The sequence below is a fragment of the Morone saxatilis genome, unplaced genomic scaffold (genome assembly GCF_004916995.1).
Source record: "Morone saxatilis isolate NCDOM2014 unplaced genomic scaffold, NCSU_SB_2.0 Contig1, whole genome shotgun sequence".
Lineage (NCBI taxonomy): Eukaryota > Metazoa > Chordata > Actinopteri > Moronidae > Morone > Morone saxatilis.
The window spans coordinates 10,542,071-10,556,700 of record NW_023339651.1 but is presented as its reverse complement, the minus strand read 5'-3'; the positions used below and the strand labels follow the sequence as shown (position 1 = coordinate 10,556,700).

Sequence of the window (14,630 nt, the reverse complement as noted above, 5' to 3'; positions counted from 1 at the left end):
GTAACAACTGAGAAAAGTCAGACCTTCTTTGCTGTTCTTTTGTAAAAACCCGCTTTAATATTCTTTTCAACTTAATTTATTGAATCTGTCTCTAAGTTTCTGTTTGGCAGAAACTACACCCCAGGATCCGTAGTTTATTTTTTGACCGCCCAAAGCAAAGTCAAAAAAGATTTGCGTTGGGTCCCTCAGGATCCCAATCCCAACGCAGTCCTCTGTTTCATAGCCAAGACTTAACGGTTACTTGCAAAATCATAATTTCAACCCACAAAATAACCCAATAGTTCATAAGTTGAGCTCAGACATAGGGCCAACACACTGTGATATGCAACAAGGTTAGGTACTTATATTTTTATTGTGATCCTGGTATATGACGAATCCACCAATTTATCCATTTAAAAATTCAAGTAAATAGACAAATGTTCACTTGACAGCCACATCATAACACAGATAGTGGATGTTAAAGGGTATCATGCACATCTTATGGAAATAACAGAGTGCTAAAGATGAAACAGGCCACAGTCAGCAAATACATATGTCATATTCAGTGGGTATAATGAATACACCAAAAAAAGTTTCAAATTGTCAGCTTTTGTCCACATTTATGAAAACAAATAAAAGGCATTGAAATGTGCTGCTGTGTACTGCAGAATAACATGCCAGGAATATGAATACTATACTGAATATTTTACACATAAAGTAAAATATTTCTTTACATATCTACGGTAAATAAGTTTGAGTAAAATTAGGGCAGTGGAGAGTTTATCCTCTCACATATTGAAATAAATAAAAAAAAAACACATTAAACTACTTACAGGAAATTATACATAAACAACAACAACAACAACAACAGATAATTGCCAACCAGGGCTTCACATTAAAATAAATAACATCCAAACACACATTTGTCTCAGGTTCAACACGTTAAGAAATGTTACATTCAGAAATGAGGTCTACAGGTTAGAAGAAGGAAAACAAGAAAGACAGCTCTGCCTGAAGGATGTGAAGATACGATGAAGCACTCATTACATTCACTGATTACAGATTTAGAACTGAACAGAAAATGTCCCTTTCTGTGTAAAGTCAGTGTGGAATTCACAGTCATATCAGCTGATATCTGTTTTATCCAGCATGGTAGTTGTAAGTAATCACCAGTTTATGAAATCTGATCTTTTTGCATAATCGTGTTTCAATTATAACAACAAAAAGCCGGAATGGATAAAAGGATTACAGTGAACCTATCAGCCTAACTATAACTGAGTTGTGGTATCTTGGATCACAATCTAATCTACCTTCATTACCATTAAGCATCGCCCTGCTGCCTGACCACTGACAAAAGATCACCTCTGTGAGTGAATGATAGTTTTGACAGATTTAGACACGTCAAGGTCAGGAGTCAAAACCTAAAGGGATTGAAGTGACAGAACTTCACTATTGCACTAAAATTCAAAAGTCATTACTTGGCACTGAGCAAAGTTTTATTTAAAGATAAATTAAAAGGTCAATCAGTCCAATTCCTTTTGAGGAGTGTGGCTACTATTGGCCAGACTGCCTATGAAATAAAAAAATAGCCTTTTAATCATACAACAAGGAGTTTTTAACTGGTTATTAAACTATAATAGAATATACTGATGCCCCTATGACGTACATACACAAACAAGACCATCAGAGAGAAGGATCGACTATTTCTATGTCGTTATTCCTAATATTTTATATAGATTGGGATCCGGTTCAGTCGGATTCCCCTTGAAATCAATGAAACGAGGCAGCAGTAACACTACTACTGTTGTCCACAGGGGCCGCCAGAATTGACACAAATCAAATTTGACTTTTTCCTATAGATTTAAAACCTTTAATGGACTCCTTGTGGCTCCGCAACTAGAGGGGATATCTACATATTAAAAACTGAAATGCCAAGCAAAGAGAGAAGAGAATCTAAACTTTATCATAATTTTAAAAATATGGAAATGTTACACATCGAAATAGAAATAAGGCTGGGAAAGTGGCCCTAAATACATCAAGTCTTAGTAAGTTCTGAAAGAAATTGAAATAAAGAAAAGTCTACAATCATTATAGACAATCAATCAATACTAGTAACCTATAAAGATACTGCATTCAATGTCAGGACAGCACATGTAGGCCAATAAACTAAAGTGAAATGCAATTCTTTCTGTTGACAATATTTTTGGGGGATTTTCAAGTTTGGGCTCGGACTACATGCCCATTTCCAAAACAATCCAAAGATAGATCTTGTGCTTTCCTCAAAACTAACAACTGGGCAGAAATTAAAAGTAATAAATATGATGATCATAATTTAAAAACAAAAACAAAAAAACATTTCGACCATCTCATAACAATCAAGTCTGCCATTTTTCAGACAAATTACACAAACACACAGAAGATGACAGCAAAAGGAAAACAAATGTGCAAAATGCTGTTTGAAGAAGACAAGGCTGTTTTTATAAAGGATCTTAGTGCTGGAATCATCGTTGTTCCATTCAACAAAGGGGGAAACTGAAGGCAATATTTTTAGTTTTTCTTCGTAAAGGAGGTGAAAGTGTTTACATTTTTCAATTTAGCCACAATGGCTTGTTAGCATTTGGGCTCAATATTGAACATCTGTACATAAAAGGTTTTGTATGGCCACTTGTGTTTAGACAACCTTTTAAACTTTCATTTATTTTCTTTAACAAGGCAGTATTCCTGAATGAAAATACCTCTAAAATTTGATTTTGGATTTGGTTGGCAAGATAAAATGCCTGCTGACATACAATGATAAGAGAACTAAAACACTTTGTGAAAACGAGCCTCAGATCCTCCTCAAAGACACAGCTACAAAATAACCAAAAGTTAAAGGCAGTGTTGCAACATTTTAAGGCAATGTAGAAGAGCAACTATATCAACAATACTGCACACCAACACTGCCTTAAAATGCTGTTCATGTCTATTCACCTTTAGGGCAGAGACAGTAGTGTCCAAGAAACCTCCTAAAGCATTGCTGCTTCCATTACAGAATATCCTAATAGGTTGTTTTACTTTGTTGCCTCTTTCTGTGCCCAAAATGTGCCCTTACAGTACTGTGAAACTGGAACAGTTAGAAAAGAACCAACAAGCCAGCTTGTCAGCCTCCTCCACAATGCCCTCAGCCAAAAGAGCCCCATACCTGAGAAAGAGAGAAGAATACTGTTTTCGTACTCTCCTACTTCTCTCCTTCCATTTTTTCCAAGCAGATCTCTCTCTCCGTCTGCTGTGTGCTTTATGTGTGTGGTATCAGAAAAAAGGGGAGTAGTTTATAAACTTTGATCCAAATAAATGATATAGCTAACTGTAGCCTGTGCTAGGACACAGGACATCTCTTGCAGAGCCATATTTGATTTGTCCATAAGTCAACTCTTTTGTGGATCACTAAACTCATTTTCCTACTTCTGGCACATCTAAAAACAAACCTCTTCATCCTTTTAATGTGTCATTTTTTGACAAATTGCTCCTGTATATTGGCAAAAGAATAAGTGTCCCTGATCACATAGCTGATGACTTCAACAACAGCAGCTGCCCCTGGTACTCTGGACTCCCTGTGGAGCCACACTACAACCAATAAACCAAGACAAGCCAGTGCAACCTGCCCACATGACCATCACTGCTCTAACGTGGCGCCGGCTGAAACTCCTGTCTATCATTCAACCAATTAAAAAGGGGCTGAACGTCTGTTACCTGAACCCATTAATGGGGCTTGGACTCAATCCTGTCCTCCACTTGCTCAACTAGCATAAGACAGGATCAGACTCCTTTAGGACTTAAGAGAGGCGCATATCCCAGAATTCCACACTGTGTGGGACTCTTGCCGAAACACAAAAATCCTCCAAGTTTAGAAGTAGTCAACCCAAATCTTCTCTCTCTGCAGACTCATTTGTGGATCTTCCAGTTCCTGAGGAGGTGAAGCTTCCAGCTTAGGGGGGTCAGAGAGGAGGTGGGTAGGTGGACAGGTTGGAGCTGCCCCCTAAAGGAGGAGGAGGAGAAGGAGGAAGAGGAGGAGGAGGAGGCCTGTAGGAACCTTCCTGGCCACACCCTGCCCTCTGCCACCCATGCCTTCAGACCAGCAGCTGCAGACAGATAACCTGCAGAGGATCACAGATTAGGTCTTTAAAGGCAGCACCAAACGGAGGCAAAAAACACTACATTTAATAACACCATAATGAACTGTTGCCACACTGCGAAGTGAGATGAAATGTTGCTGGAAATGAAGGGTTAAATTACATGAGGAGGAGATAATAATGTGAAGTACATTCCTACAAACACAAATCATACAGGGTTGCACACAACTAAGGAGTATTTGCCAGCTCCCTACACACACACTGTATGTCCATATTATTCATCTGCACTTATTTACAGATTAGTTTGCCTCTTTGCCCTGTTAGATCTGATAAAAAGTCTGAGAATATTTCAAAGCTAAGGGTTCTGAATTAAGTTCATAAGGTTCAGAAAATACCTAAAAACCATATATTACATGAACCATGAATCTAATTCTGAGAAAAATTATTTTAACTAGGTTTTTTTTTCAGACGTTTCATGCTTTACCAGCACTACAATTCTTTAAAATTCAACCTCCATTCTACTTTTCCACATTGTACTTACATTACACCTCAGAACACGCCACAATCCAAATCCGATCTATACATAACCTGCTTGTACTGAGAAATGCAACGCGCAATCTATTTATTGAACTATTTCAGATGTATGTATAGAATGGCATCTTGAATGTTTCTGCTCCTTTGTAATGTTAGATGTTAGAGACAACGTACGGTACCTCTGTTGCCTTTCCATGCACAGACAGCAGGCAGAGTGTGAGCCTCACTCCTGGAGCTCTGTCAGAGCCACACAGCATGCAGCTCTATCATCCTTACTCTGGGCAGGACCGTCGACTCCGCCACCAGTCGTCATGCTGCGGCTGCGACTGGTCAGCTTCTTCAGCTCGCTGGCGAAGGAAATTACCTTTTTTTTGTCTTCCCGCACCACCTGGAAGCAGAAACCGATTTACGTCGCTAAAATACATAAAGAACAATGTGTGTAGTTTTGAGATACAAGCTGACCAACCATACATTTAATCCTTTTTTTCATCCTTCATGGTTCCTTTTTTACTCAAGAATTAAAGTGCTTCAGTGATTCGTCATACCCTTTTCTTCACTCATTCTGTCCTAATTATGTAAAAAGAAAAAAACACTAAACATAACTTAAAAACTCATTTAACATTTATTTAACAAGGCAGCTCATTTAAACACATTCTTATTTACAAATGTGTCAGCACTAAAGCCCTTGAGTGTAAAAGGATAGTTCATAAATAAAATAAATACTGGCACACATACAACATATAAAAAAACATTAGAATGAGATAGGCAGACGAAACTTCATCACAAACTCAGCAACAAAGCACAGACAAGTTACAAACAAGGCAAGCAGCGACAGGTTAAAAGCACATACAGGTGTTAAAATACAATGGCAAACACACAACATGGATTAATTGAGATGTGAATGAACAGTGTGTTAAAGAAAGAGTTACAAGCACATACAGTAAAAAAAAGTACAGGAACAAGCTCAAAGGAGTGACACAATGCACATAAATATAAAATAAGAATGCGGAAAATAAAAACTAAGAAGTCTCTAGCATTAAAAAATCATTCGGCACATTTAGAGCTACCTGCTCTTTGAGTTTAAGAATGAACTTTCCCGCGCCCCGCCAGCGGCTCTGAGCTTGATAGACACACTCGTGATCCAGCAGCACTCGCTGCAGGGGCTTGGCGGTGGAGGACTTCTTAGAGCCAGCGTCCTTTGTCACTTCCTCCATCAGGACATAGTCACATGGGTTGGGGTTTGATAGGATACTGTAGGAATACTTGGCCTTTGACAGAGTCTGGCCAAGACAGAGAGTGTATAAGAAACAAATGAAGCCAAGTACAAGTCTTGCAAAGTTATTATTTATGTTGTGTATTCTTGACCCTCCTCACCTGCTGTATGATGTCCTGAGCAGTGCTGTAGCGTGGGGCCTTGATCACAGTATGAGGCTGCTCTGGTGAAACTTCATGGACCTGGACAAAGAACATATCTTCCTCTGCTGCTCCTCCTCCTCCTCCTGCTCCTTCTCTTCCTCCCACAGTCACCTCCTCCTCTCCCTCCAGTGCTGTGTTCTTCTCATTTAAGTTCTGCAAGAACAAACCATGTAGTAAGAGTTTTTCATTTTAATTTGTTTTGGATTTTTGTTTTCAATTCAGTTCAGTTTCAGTTAGTTTCCAGAGTGGACATTTACTGTATATTGTATTTTAGATACTTTTGTAAATACACAATATTGTTTCAGTTTTTCTATAAAATCTAGTTTTTCATTTGTATTTCAGTTAAAGAAATTTTAGTTTTAGTTTTTAGTTTAGTGTTTGTTAACTAATAACCTTGAGCAGAATCCTAGATGTAAACCAGCACTTGATGTCTGACGCAAGTAAATGTTTAAAAAAACATTTCTACCTGAATTTCTACTAAATAAGTATGTGTTTATAGTTTATAGCACGGCTGCTGTTCCTCATATAATAGTGTGAGGTGTGAGGTTTAACTGACTTATACAAGACAAACACAAGGGGGAGCCGTAGTCTAAATAACAACTTGTGTGTATGGAGTGCTTTTTCTGGTAGTAATGATAGGTAGCAGTAATTTAATAACAGTTAAAGAGGTAATAACCGGTAATATTAAACATAAACACATTGACGGTTAAGTTTTCCAAATCATTCAACATGTCAGATTAAACTCAGTTAATACTAAAATAAAAACACACAGCTCCTTGTTACTGATGGCAGTTTGAATGTAGGTGTTTGTGCTCTCTGTGTGTACCTCCTCTCTGCTTTTGAGGCAGATCCTTCCCACATATCCCTCCTCAGTGTTCCAGCTAGAGACCAGTCTGACCATCTCCTCCTCGTGTGCAAGAGCACGATGCTGAGGACAGCGCTTCACCTCACTGCGCTCCTTCAGCAGAGGAACCTTCTCCTCGCACAGGAAGTACTCCGATGGGTTTCCCGAAGATGCGACGACCTGTGGGGGAAGTAAGAGGAGAAACCTTGTGTGAAGAATGAAAAATCCCCAAGAGATGAATAAAAATCTCTATTTCTGAAGTACTAACTGTGTCTAGCAGCTGTTTGGCGGTCGTCTGTTCGGTGATACAGAACACAGTGAAGGGTTCAGGACCAGGAGCTCCATACACCGTCACCCTGTGCTGCTGCGACAAATGTTTCTCCTCTGAACTGAACAGCTGCGTAGAGAGCACGAGCACTTTATTCAACATTCTCTCTTGCTTTCTCCTTAGAGAGCACATTTTGCATTGCCATCTACTGTATTTCAAATATTACAAAAGCTGACGTTTTTAAAGGAGCAGTTTTAACCACCACAGAGCTTAAGTCTTACCAGTGATGAGGGAGTAGCGCCCCCTGTGGGACCTTCCTCTGTTCTGTGGCTGTAGATAAACAAGCTCGACACTTCGAGAGGTTCATTGTGTTGTGTCCTCAACTGCACATGTCTGTAACCTGAAACAGGACAAGAAAAAATATTTTGACGACACATAAAGCGACAATGTTTTTCCACTGGCACATGAAAAGACACAGGCCTCTGTTCGTGTCGAGTTGGATGTTTGAGCTTCACTGCACAGAATGATGTATGTGCAGAGTTAACGCTAGAAGGATGTTTTCACATTCATCCTCTGAAACTAGAAAGTTGTTCTGTGCTCTGATTTTAAGGGGTGGGCTCTACAAGCATTATTTATGATATCACAAATAGTTTGGAAGTCAATTCTGGTCCAGTATGCAACTTATAGAAGTGGGATGTAGAAACATAGAGCCACCAGTGAACAGACACTTAGAACTGACTTTACAGTGAAGTAGGGACATCTTGTGTCCAGCAGGAAAACTTCAGAAATGAACAAAACTTGCATATTCATACAGTAGCATCTGGAAATTTGAATGAAGTAGAAAAGAAGATGCTTTTTTAAAAAGGTTTTTAATGTGGAATCAGACACATATTACTGTTCCAAGCAGACTATTTGTATGTGTCTTAAAAAATGTTGGAGAGGGGATCTTTAAACATGCTTCTTTTGCATGTTTACAGGTGCTCTTGCAGACTCAAATACTACAAATTCCCATCAACAACTTATATCTGTCCCATCTGGTGTGTGTGAGGCTCCTACCTGGCTTGAGGGCCTTAAGAGGCAGAGTTCTCTGAGCAGTAGTCTGAGAACTGTTGTTCTCCACGACAGCGAAGCGCAAGAAGCACATCTCTTCAAAGTGCACGGTGAACTGAAAGTGCTCATGCCACATGGGGTTGAGGGTGTTGCGGTGGATGGGTTTGGTGCGGAAGTGGCAGCTGTCAATGGGCATGCCCAGAATGTCCACCTCGAGGCAGGGGCTGCCGGCGCTGTTTCCAGGACAGACGTTCTGACCAGAGACAATCTGAGAGAAGACAGAGAGGGGGGTGATGAGTAACAATCGTCACACCATGTTTGAACACTTGCAATTAAGATTCTTGACTATCACTAAAACAAGCTTATTTTTTGTTTATTTGATGAAGCAGGCTAGTGGAGCCAAACAACAGTCAGTGAAGTCACTTTGACCTGCCAACAAAGACCGTAATTCACCTTCTTTGAGTCTCACACTCTCTCTCACACTCTCTCTCCACCACCTCTCTCTCACAACTCTCACACACAACTCTCACACACACTCTCCACACAAACACTCTCACAACACACTGCTCACAAACACCTATCACACACCTCTCACACTCTCACACACACTCTCACACACACAGGTTTTATGAGTGTGAGATCATCCCTGTTTATATTGCTGGTTGTACCAGATCAGTGTTTATGCTGCTTCTGAGAGCATGAGAGCAGATAATCAAGAACGTTGGTGGATAAACAATTGGCTCAGAATCTTCATCACAATTAAATGTCTAAATGTCCACAAAAAATGTGCAACGAGTGACGAAAGTGCGCATACAGAACAATAAATACAGACAGTGGACATATTGCAATGCAGAGCTAGTATGAGGTCCTGTTCTTATTCAGTTATATGGAATTAACTGGGTGGCCTTCATGACTGACAAATAATGAAAGCGCATACAGACCACTTCACAATAAAACTGTCAAAACATACCTTAATGGATCTAATATGAGTATTTAGGAGTGTGTGTTTGAGTGTCCAGCCATAATGTCTGTGCAGGTATGCTAATAAAGGATGTAAAACAGGGCATAGAAAGATATCAACAGCTTGACAAAAGATTAATCAAATATTGCGGATCCTTTTTTAAAAATCTGCATTTACAATTTAGTTATTGTCAAAAATTGAGATGGACAGTGTGAAAGGGGTAAGTAGGAAAATATACAAATTGGCCAAAGTGAGGATGAAAATGCAGAGGACAAACTATTAAGGATGAAGTAGTCTTCCTTGACTAATCTTCCATTCTGCTCCATATGTCATCTCAACTCACAGTGAGGGAATAGACGGCGGGGCTCATTTTCTCCACGTCCCTCTCCATCGGACAGAACTGCTGATAGAGCGGACAGCTGCGGTCCCACAGCACCGCCGGCTTCAGGACGTAGCCACAGCCACCGTTGGCCTCAAACAAAGCTGTGTTCAACTGCATTGGCAGGTCTGCGAAGGAAAGAAAGAGGGAGGAGAAAATGGAATGAGCTAATAGTATCAAACAAAATCTGATACCTTGTGGACTTTAGCAAAAGACGTATTACAAATAATCGTTATCCAGTTTGAGTATTAAATAGCTGCAGCGATTTTCCCTGTCTGACCCATTTGAATTGTGAGTGTCCTATAAACAAAACTTGCATGTCTGAGTGCATGTAAGTGTCAACTGGGTTATCATGTTTTGTAAACTTTGATTCCAAATGGAAAAAAAAAAAAAATTTAAGAATCAGAGATAGAGAAAATATGCTTGGGGGAGTGAAATAGAGAATGATCAAAAGGGAATACGACAGAGGAGGAGAAGATATTTTTCAATTTAATATGTTGTTGTAGTTCTATCAGAACTGTCTTCATTAGAAGAGAGAGAAAAGACAAAGACAGAGAGAGAGGATTAAGAAGAAAAGGAGAGAAAAACAAGCAGTGGAGCACCTTGGGATCAACAATACCTTAAAAAGATAAGAGATAACTTTATCTGTAACTTTTCAAAGATATAACAGACAAACTCTTCATATAGTCTCACCAAACATAATCTTGCGTTGACTCACGCAGCATTTCTTCCAACCAATTTCAAGGCTTTGCAAGGTTGTAAAAAGCAAACATCATCATGCAGAAGATGCCTCAGAGTTGTTTTTACAGCATCACAAAGGAGGAAGAGGACAGAGTACAATAGAATCTACTCTTTGTCATCTCTCCTTTGTCTTTCACTGACTACGATTTGGCCATCCTCACCATCAGTCTGATAGTTGAGTGCCACCAGCTGAATGCCGTGCAGCCAGAACAGCAGAGGGTTTGGGTTTGTTGAGTCGATCCTGGTGGCTGCTGGGTAAGTCCTGAGCAGCTGGCACGCCGTGTGCTCGATCAGCTTCTGAGAGTAACGCCGGCACAGGCGCTTGGCGGCGTTCTCGTTGACGGAGGAGATGTGGTAGCATTTGGGCGTACGGATGATGGCACTGAGAGAGGTCGGGGGGTTGAGGATGGGAGACGTCTGCTGCTCCTCCCAGCTCAGCCGCTCAGCTCCACCTAGACGGAGAAAGATGATTAAAGGTTTCCTCAATCAGCTTCTTAGTTTGAGTGATGTGGTCCTACATAAGACAAAGAAGAGCGCTGAATCAGTAATCTGTGAACTTTTCCCCTCTAAAATTGGTATCTCGAAAAAAAATATCAGTTGGGCTCTATTAAATCTTGGATCTTAAAATCTTTAGGAGTATTTACTACTGTATTCTGGTACTTGGCAGCTCATATTTCATTGATAACTCCAAAATATTATTTAAGAGTAGGAAAAGGAACATGGACTTTAACATTACAGACTTTCCTGGCAACAATAGTAAGAACTATGTCAGTATTTAGTTTTTCACAACATGACATTTGGAACAATACTAAAATCATTTACAGGCTTCAATTCTTTGGTTCACATACTCCCATAAATGATAACAAATGCTCTTAATATTGTGAATCCTGCTAAGGTGTCTAACTAGAAATTATCCTAATGTATCACTTCTAACCTATTTAGCAGCTTGTCCAATTAAATTCTCTACATTTAGTTGCTTCCATTTTAGTCTGCAACTTTTAATCTACTTAGATGGATTACATACACATGTTTTAAGTGGGAGTCCTGTATTGGCTTTCTTACGTATTCAAATGCACGTCCACCCAGTCTTCCTCAATCACATCTAAATTTTTCTAACTATATCTCTGGAACACAGATACACATGGAAACAAAAAGACATATATTCTATCTTTTCCACATACACACATACAAACAATTACCACCCCTTGGCCCTGCGTACCTTTCCCAGGGGTGCGGCTCTGGGTCGTGACCTCCCCTGTTGTGCAGCGTGCAGGAGCTGTGCCAAATATGGACTTTCTGCTCTTTCCCCGGTCCTTTCCTCTGCCAGACCCAGCTGGAGACAGTGTGGACAGGCCTGTTTTCCCACAAACAAAAAGAGGCAGACAGAAGAAAGTGGTCAATAATGCAGCGCAGACAGGCTGGAGACAACACACTCATGACAGCAGCATCTCTCTCAATTAGTTTCTCAAATTCCAGAAATAATTTTCTTTAAATGCTGTCACTTTATATCATAATAAGGAAGTTGGTCTTCTCCCTCCTCGGCATCACTCAAAGTGCATTTTTCAAGCTTAAAGCTAATAGAAATTATTTTAGGTTGTGTATTATTTGCAGAATAGTTAGCAAAATATGTTTTTGCCTTTTTTGCTGTAAACATCCATAAGAATTTGCCTTAAAATGTGTAGAATAACATGGAAAATGCAGTATATAAACATATAGAAGCTTCCAGTCTTCTTTGAAAAGGTCTTGTTTGTTAATCATAATAAAACAAATTAAATTAAAGTAATTTAATCAATGATTTAATAATGCAAAATGCTGCATGTAACAAATTTAAATACTGCAATTCTTGAGCCATTTCTTATTTGGTGTCAAATTCCATCTCCTTTCTAAAGAAATATTTGAGATGAGAAATGTGCCAAGCATTTTCTGAATGGCAAGAATTTTTAAGAAGATTTAAATGTTTGCAGAAAGGTTTTTAGAACTAACATGTCTGTCTGCAACCACTTCAGACAGCAGTAACCAGTCTGCTGTCTGTCTGGACTGGACTACATGCCCCTTTTTTTTTTTTTTTCCTTTCTTAGATCTCAGGTTCCTGGAAACAGTAAACAAATAAAAATACCAAGTGGAAACACAGGAAGGTTTATAAGGGCAAGTGTCATGTAAATAAAAGAGGACACAAACAGAGAAGAGGACACTTAAAGGAGGAAAGAGGAGATAAGAGGCTGATGTTTAAGGGACAAAAAGAAATAATTGAGACAAATGGTAGCAAGGAATGTAGAGAGATCCCCATAAAGAGAAAATAGGAGGAGAATTTTCTTGTATTTAAATTTTCTAATTTTAACCATTTTCAATTATGACACAGCAGCTTATAGCAAAATAGTTAAAACTGAAAGAAAGAGGGGACAAATGTGTCGAAGGCATACTAACTATTCTCCAGGACATCCCGCCAACATTAATTTACAGTATATAAAACAACTCTGCTGTTGTTGTGCTGCTCTGGGACTGACAACACAATGGAGTAACCTTATCTCTCCCATGGGGGAGAAAAGGATTCATCATCTTAGTGGGTGTCCTGTGTGGGAGAGAAATGGAGTGTAACACTGGGATATTAAATGTCTTGCAATGAAAAAATGTAGAAAACACGGGGAAAGGTTTGACCTTTTAAATATAACATGGGAGTGGATTAAAGGGGGACAAGACAGAAAAAGGAGATAATGACAGCATGTCAGACGTAAAAGGAGAGAGAGTGGAAGAAAGATTTTGACAGAGAATAAATCACTTTGCGCTGGGAAAAGAATCGGTGTAGGACAGAAATAAAAGAAATGTATATGGAAATGAAAAGTAAGGAAAGACTGTGTGTGACAAAGACATCGAAGTATTCTCTACCAGGGAATTTCACAGCCTGGCAGTAGATGATGAGGTCGGACAGCTCCTGGGCAATCTGTCGACTCTCCTTCTTGTTCTGAGGAAGGTAAAACTCCTCGCCCAGCTCCATGTCAAACACCTACATTTGCAGGTAGAGACAGAACAAGGAAAACTTGGTTTAACCTGAAGAGACAGTGATGTACTATTGGAGCAGGGTTGAACTTCACATATACAGAGTATTATCTTTTTTTTTAAACCAATTTCTGTTCACTGACACATGTTTTCATGTCTTGGATTTATCCGCCAGTAAAATAGTAAATAAAACCAAAATAAATTACTCATAAGCACTGGCTTGAATCTGAAAAGCCAAAATACTCACTTACACAGAGTAGCTATTATATACCTTAATACTGTTCAGTTTACTACTGTAGTCCCTCACCTTTCCTTTGCTCTGTGTAGTGCTATCAGACTTCTTCATCCTCTTCGGTATTTCATCAACAGGTTGCTCTTCTTTGTCTGCTGAGCTCTTCCCCTCTGGCTTATCATCCAGGATGTTATCTATGAAGAACAGATATAGTGAATTATAGTAACTTCCAGGTGTTAATAGGCAGCAGAATGGCTCACACAGAGCACACATCCTCAAAAACAATCATTTTGAACCATATACAAAGTGCAATAAATATTGATGTAGTTTTTCCTTCACAAAATGTGAGGATTTGGTGCTTGTATCTATTTTATAAAATCTTAAATTCAAATGTTTTACGGGTTTTAGACTGTTGGTCGAACAAAGCGAGTGATCTGAAAATGCCTATAGAGACATAAGTCAAAAATATAAGTAAATACATTCCTAAGTAATAGTTAATTAAATATAAAAAATAAAAATGTAAAAATAAAAAACTGGTCTGATGAAGATCCAGCCTGGATTTAAAATGTCTTTGCTAAATAGAAATTGTGCATTGGATTTGGTGTGACAGTTGCTCTTGATATACTGTATGTTAAATCACCAGAAAGACATGTATATCAGAAGAAGTAAATTTAGCTTCTGGGAATCTTACTTCTTATAAAAACAAATGCTGACATTGCATTTCAAGAGGAGTTGGGTTTTTTCTTGTTATTTTAATATAATCAGAGCAATGGTGATCCCTAGAGTTCATTCAAACTTAAATGTACTTTTGCATTAACTTCAGCATTCAGCCATAGAGGACTGCAGGTGGGGACAATTACAGAATAATTGTAAAGGGAAAAAGCTGTTATCTGTATCCCTAAGTACTTGCAGATCCCATGAGCATATTCCCAAGCCAAACCCCCACAAAAGCCCATCCCTATTGATATTCAAAGCAATGTCTATCAACTGTAAACAGGAGCAACAGTAGGGAGCTTCCCTTTGCTCCCATTCCTCCTACACATCCAGCATAGCCAAAAAAACATATCAGCTTGAAAATGCAGAAGCTTTTTATCACAGAGAACTTGTTTAATTCCTGACATTT

At 39.1% G+C, this 14,630-nt stretch overlaps 1 protein-coding gene across 10 annotated transcripts in view; it reads right to left on the bottom strand.

Moving 5' to 3' along the window:
* Positions 1 to 334: 334 nt before the first annotated feature.
* Positions 335 to 14,630, bottom strand: part of plce1 (phospholipase C, epsilon 1) — a 75,752-nt gene continuing 61,456 nt past the window's right edge. For 4 of the 10 annotated variants that reach the window (XM_035660478.1, XM_035660503.1, XM_035660495.1 and 1 more), the window contains 13 exons: positions 13,583 to 13,701; positions 13,165 to 13,282; positions 11,501 to 11,635; positions 10,443 to 10,733; positions 9,505 to 9,668; positions 8,207 to 8,468; positions 7,432 to 7,550; positions 7,151 to 7,279; positions 6,865 to 7,062; positions 5,997 to 6,191; positions 5,690 to 5,902; positions 4,899 to 5,010; positions 335 to 4,112 (listed from right to left, as the gene is read on the bottom strand). In XM_035660478.1, the coding sequence (XP_035516371.1) occupies positions 3,901 to 4,112; positions 4,899 to 5,010; positions 5,690 to 5,902; positions 5,997 to 6,191; positions 6,865 to 7,062; positions 7,151 to 7,279; positions 7,432 to 7,550; positions 8,207 to 8,468; positions 9,505 to 9,668; positions 10,443 to 10,733; positions 11,501 to 11,635; positions 13,165 to 13,282; positions 13,583 to 13,701 (2,267 nt within the window). In that variant the 3' untranslated portion in view covers positions 335 to 3,900. Of the gene's footprint in view, positions 4,113 to 4,801; positions 5,011 to 5,689; positions 5,903 to 5,996; positions 6,192 to 6,864; positions 7,063 to 7,150; positions 7,280 to 7,431; positions 7,551 to 8,206; positions 8,469 to 9,504; positions 9,669 to 10,442; positions 10,734 to 11,500; positions 11,636 to 13,164; positions 13,283 to 13,582; positions 13,702 to 14,630 lie in introns of all 10 variants that reach the window. The other 6 variants (XM_035660460.1, XM_035660470.1, XM_035660486.1 and 3 more) reach the window with 2 other exon arrangements.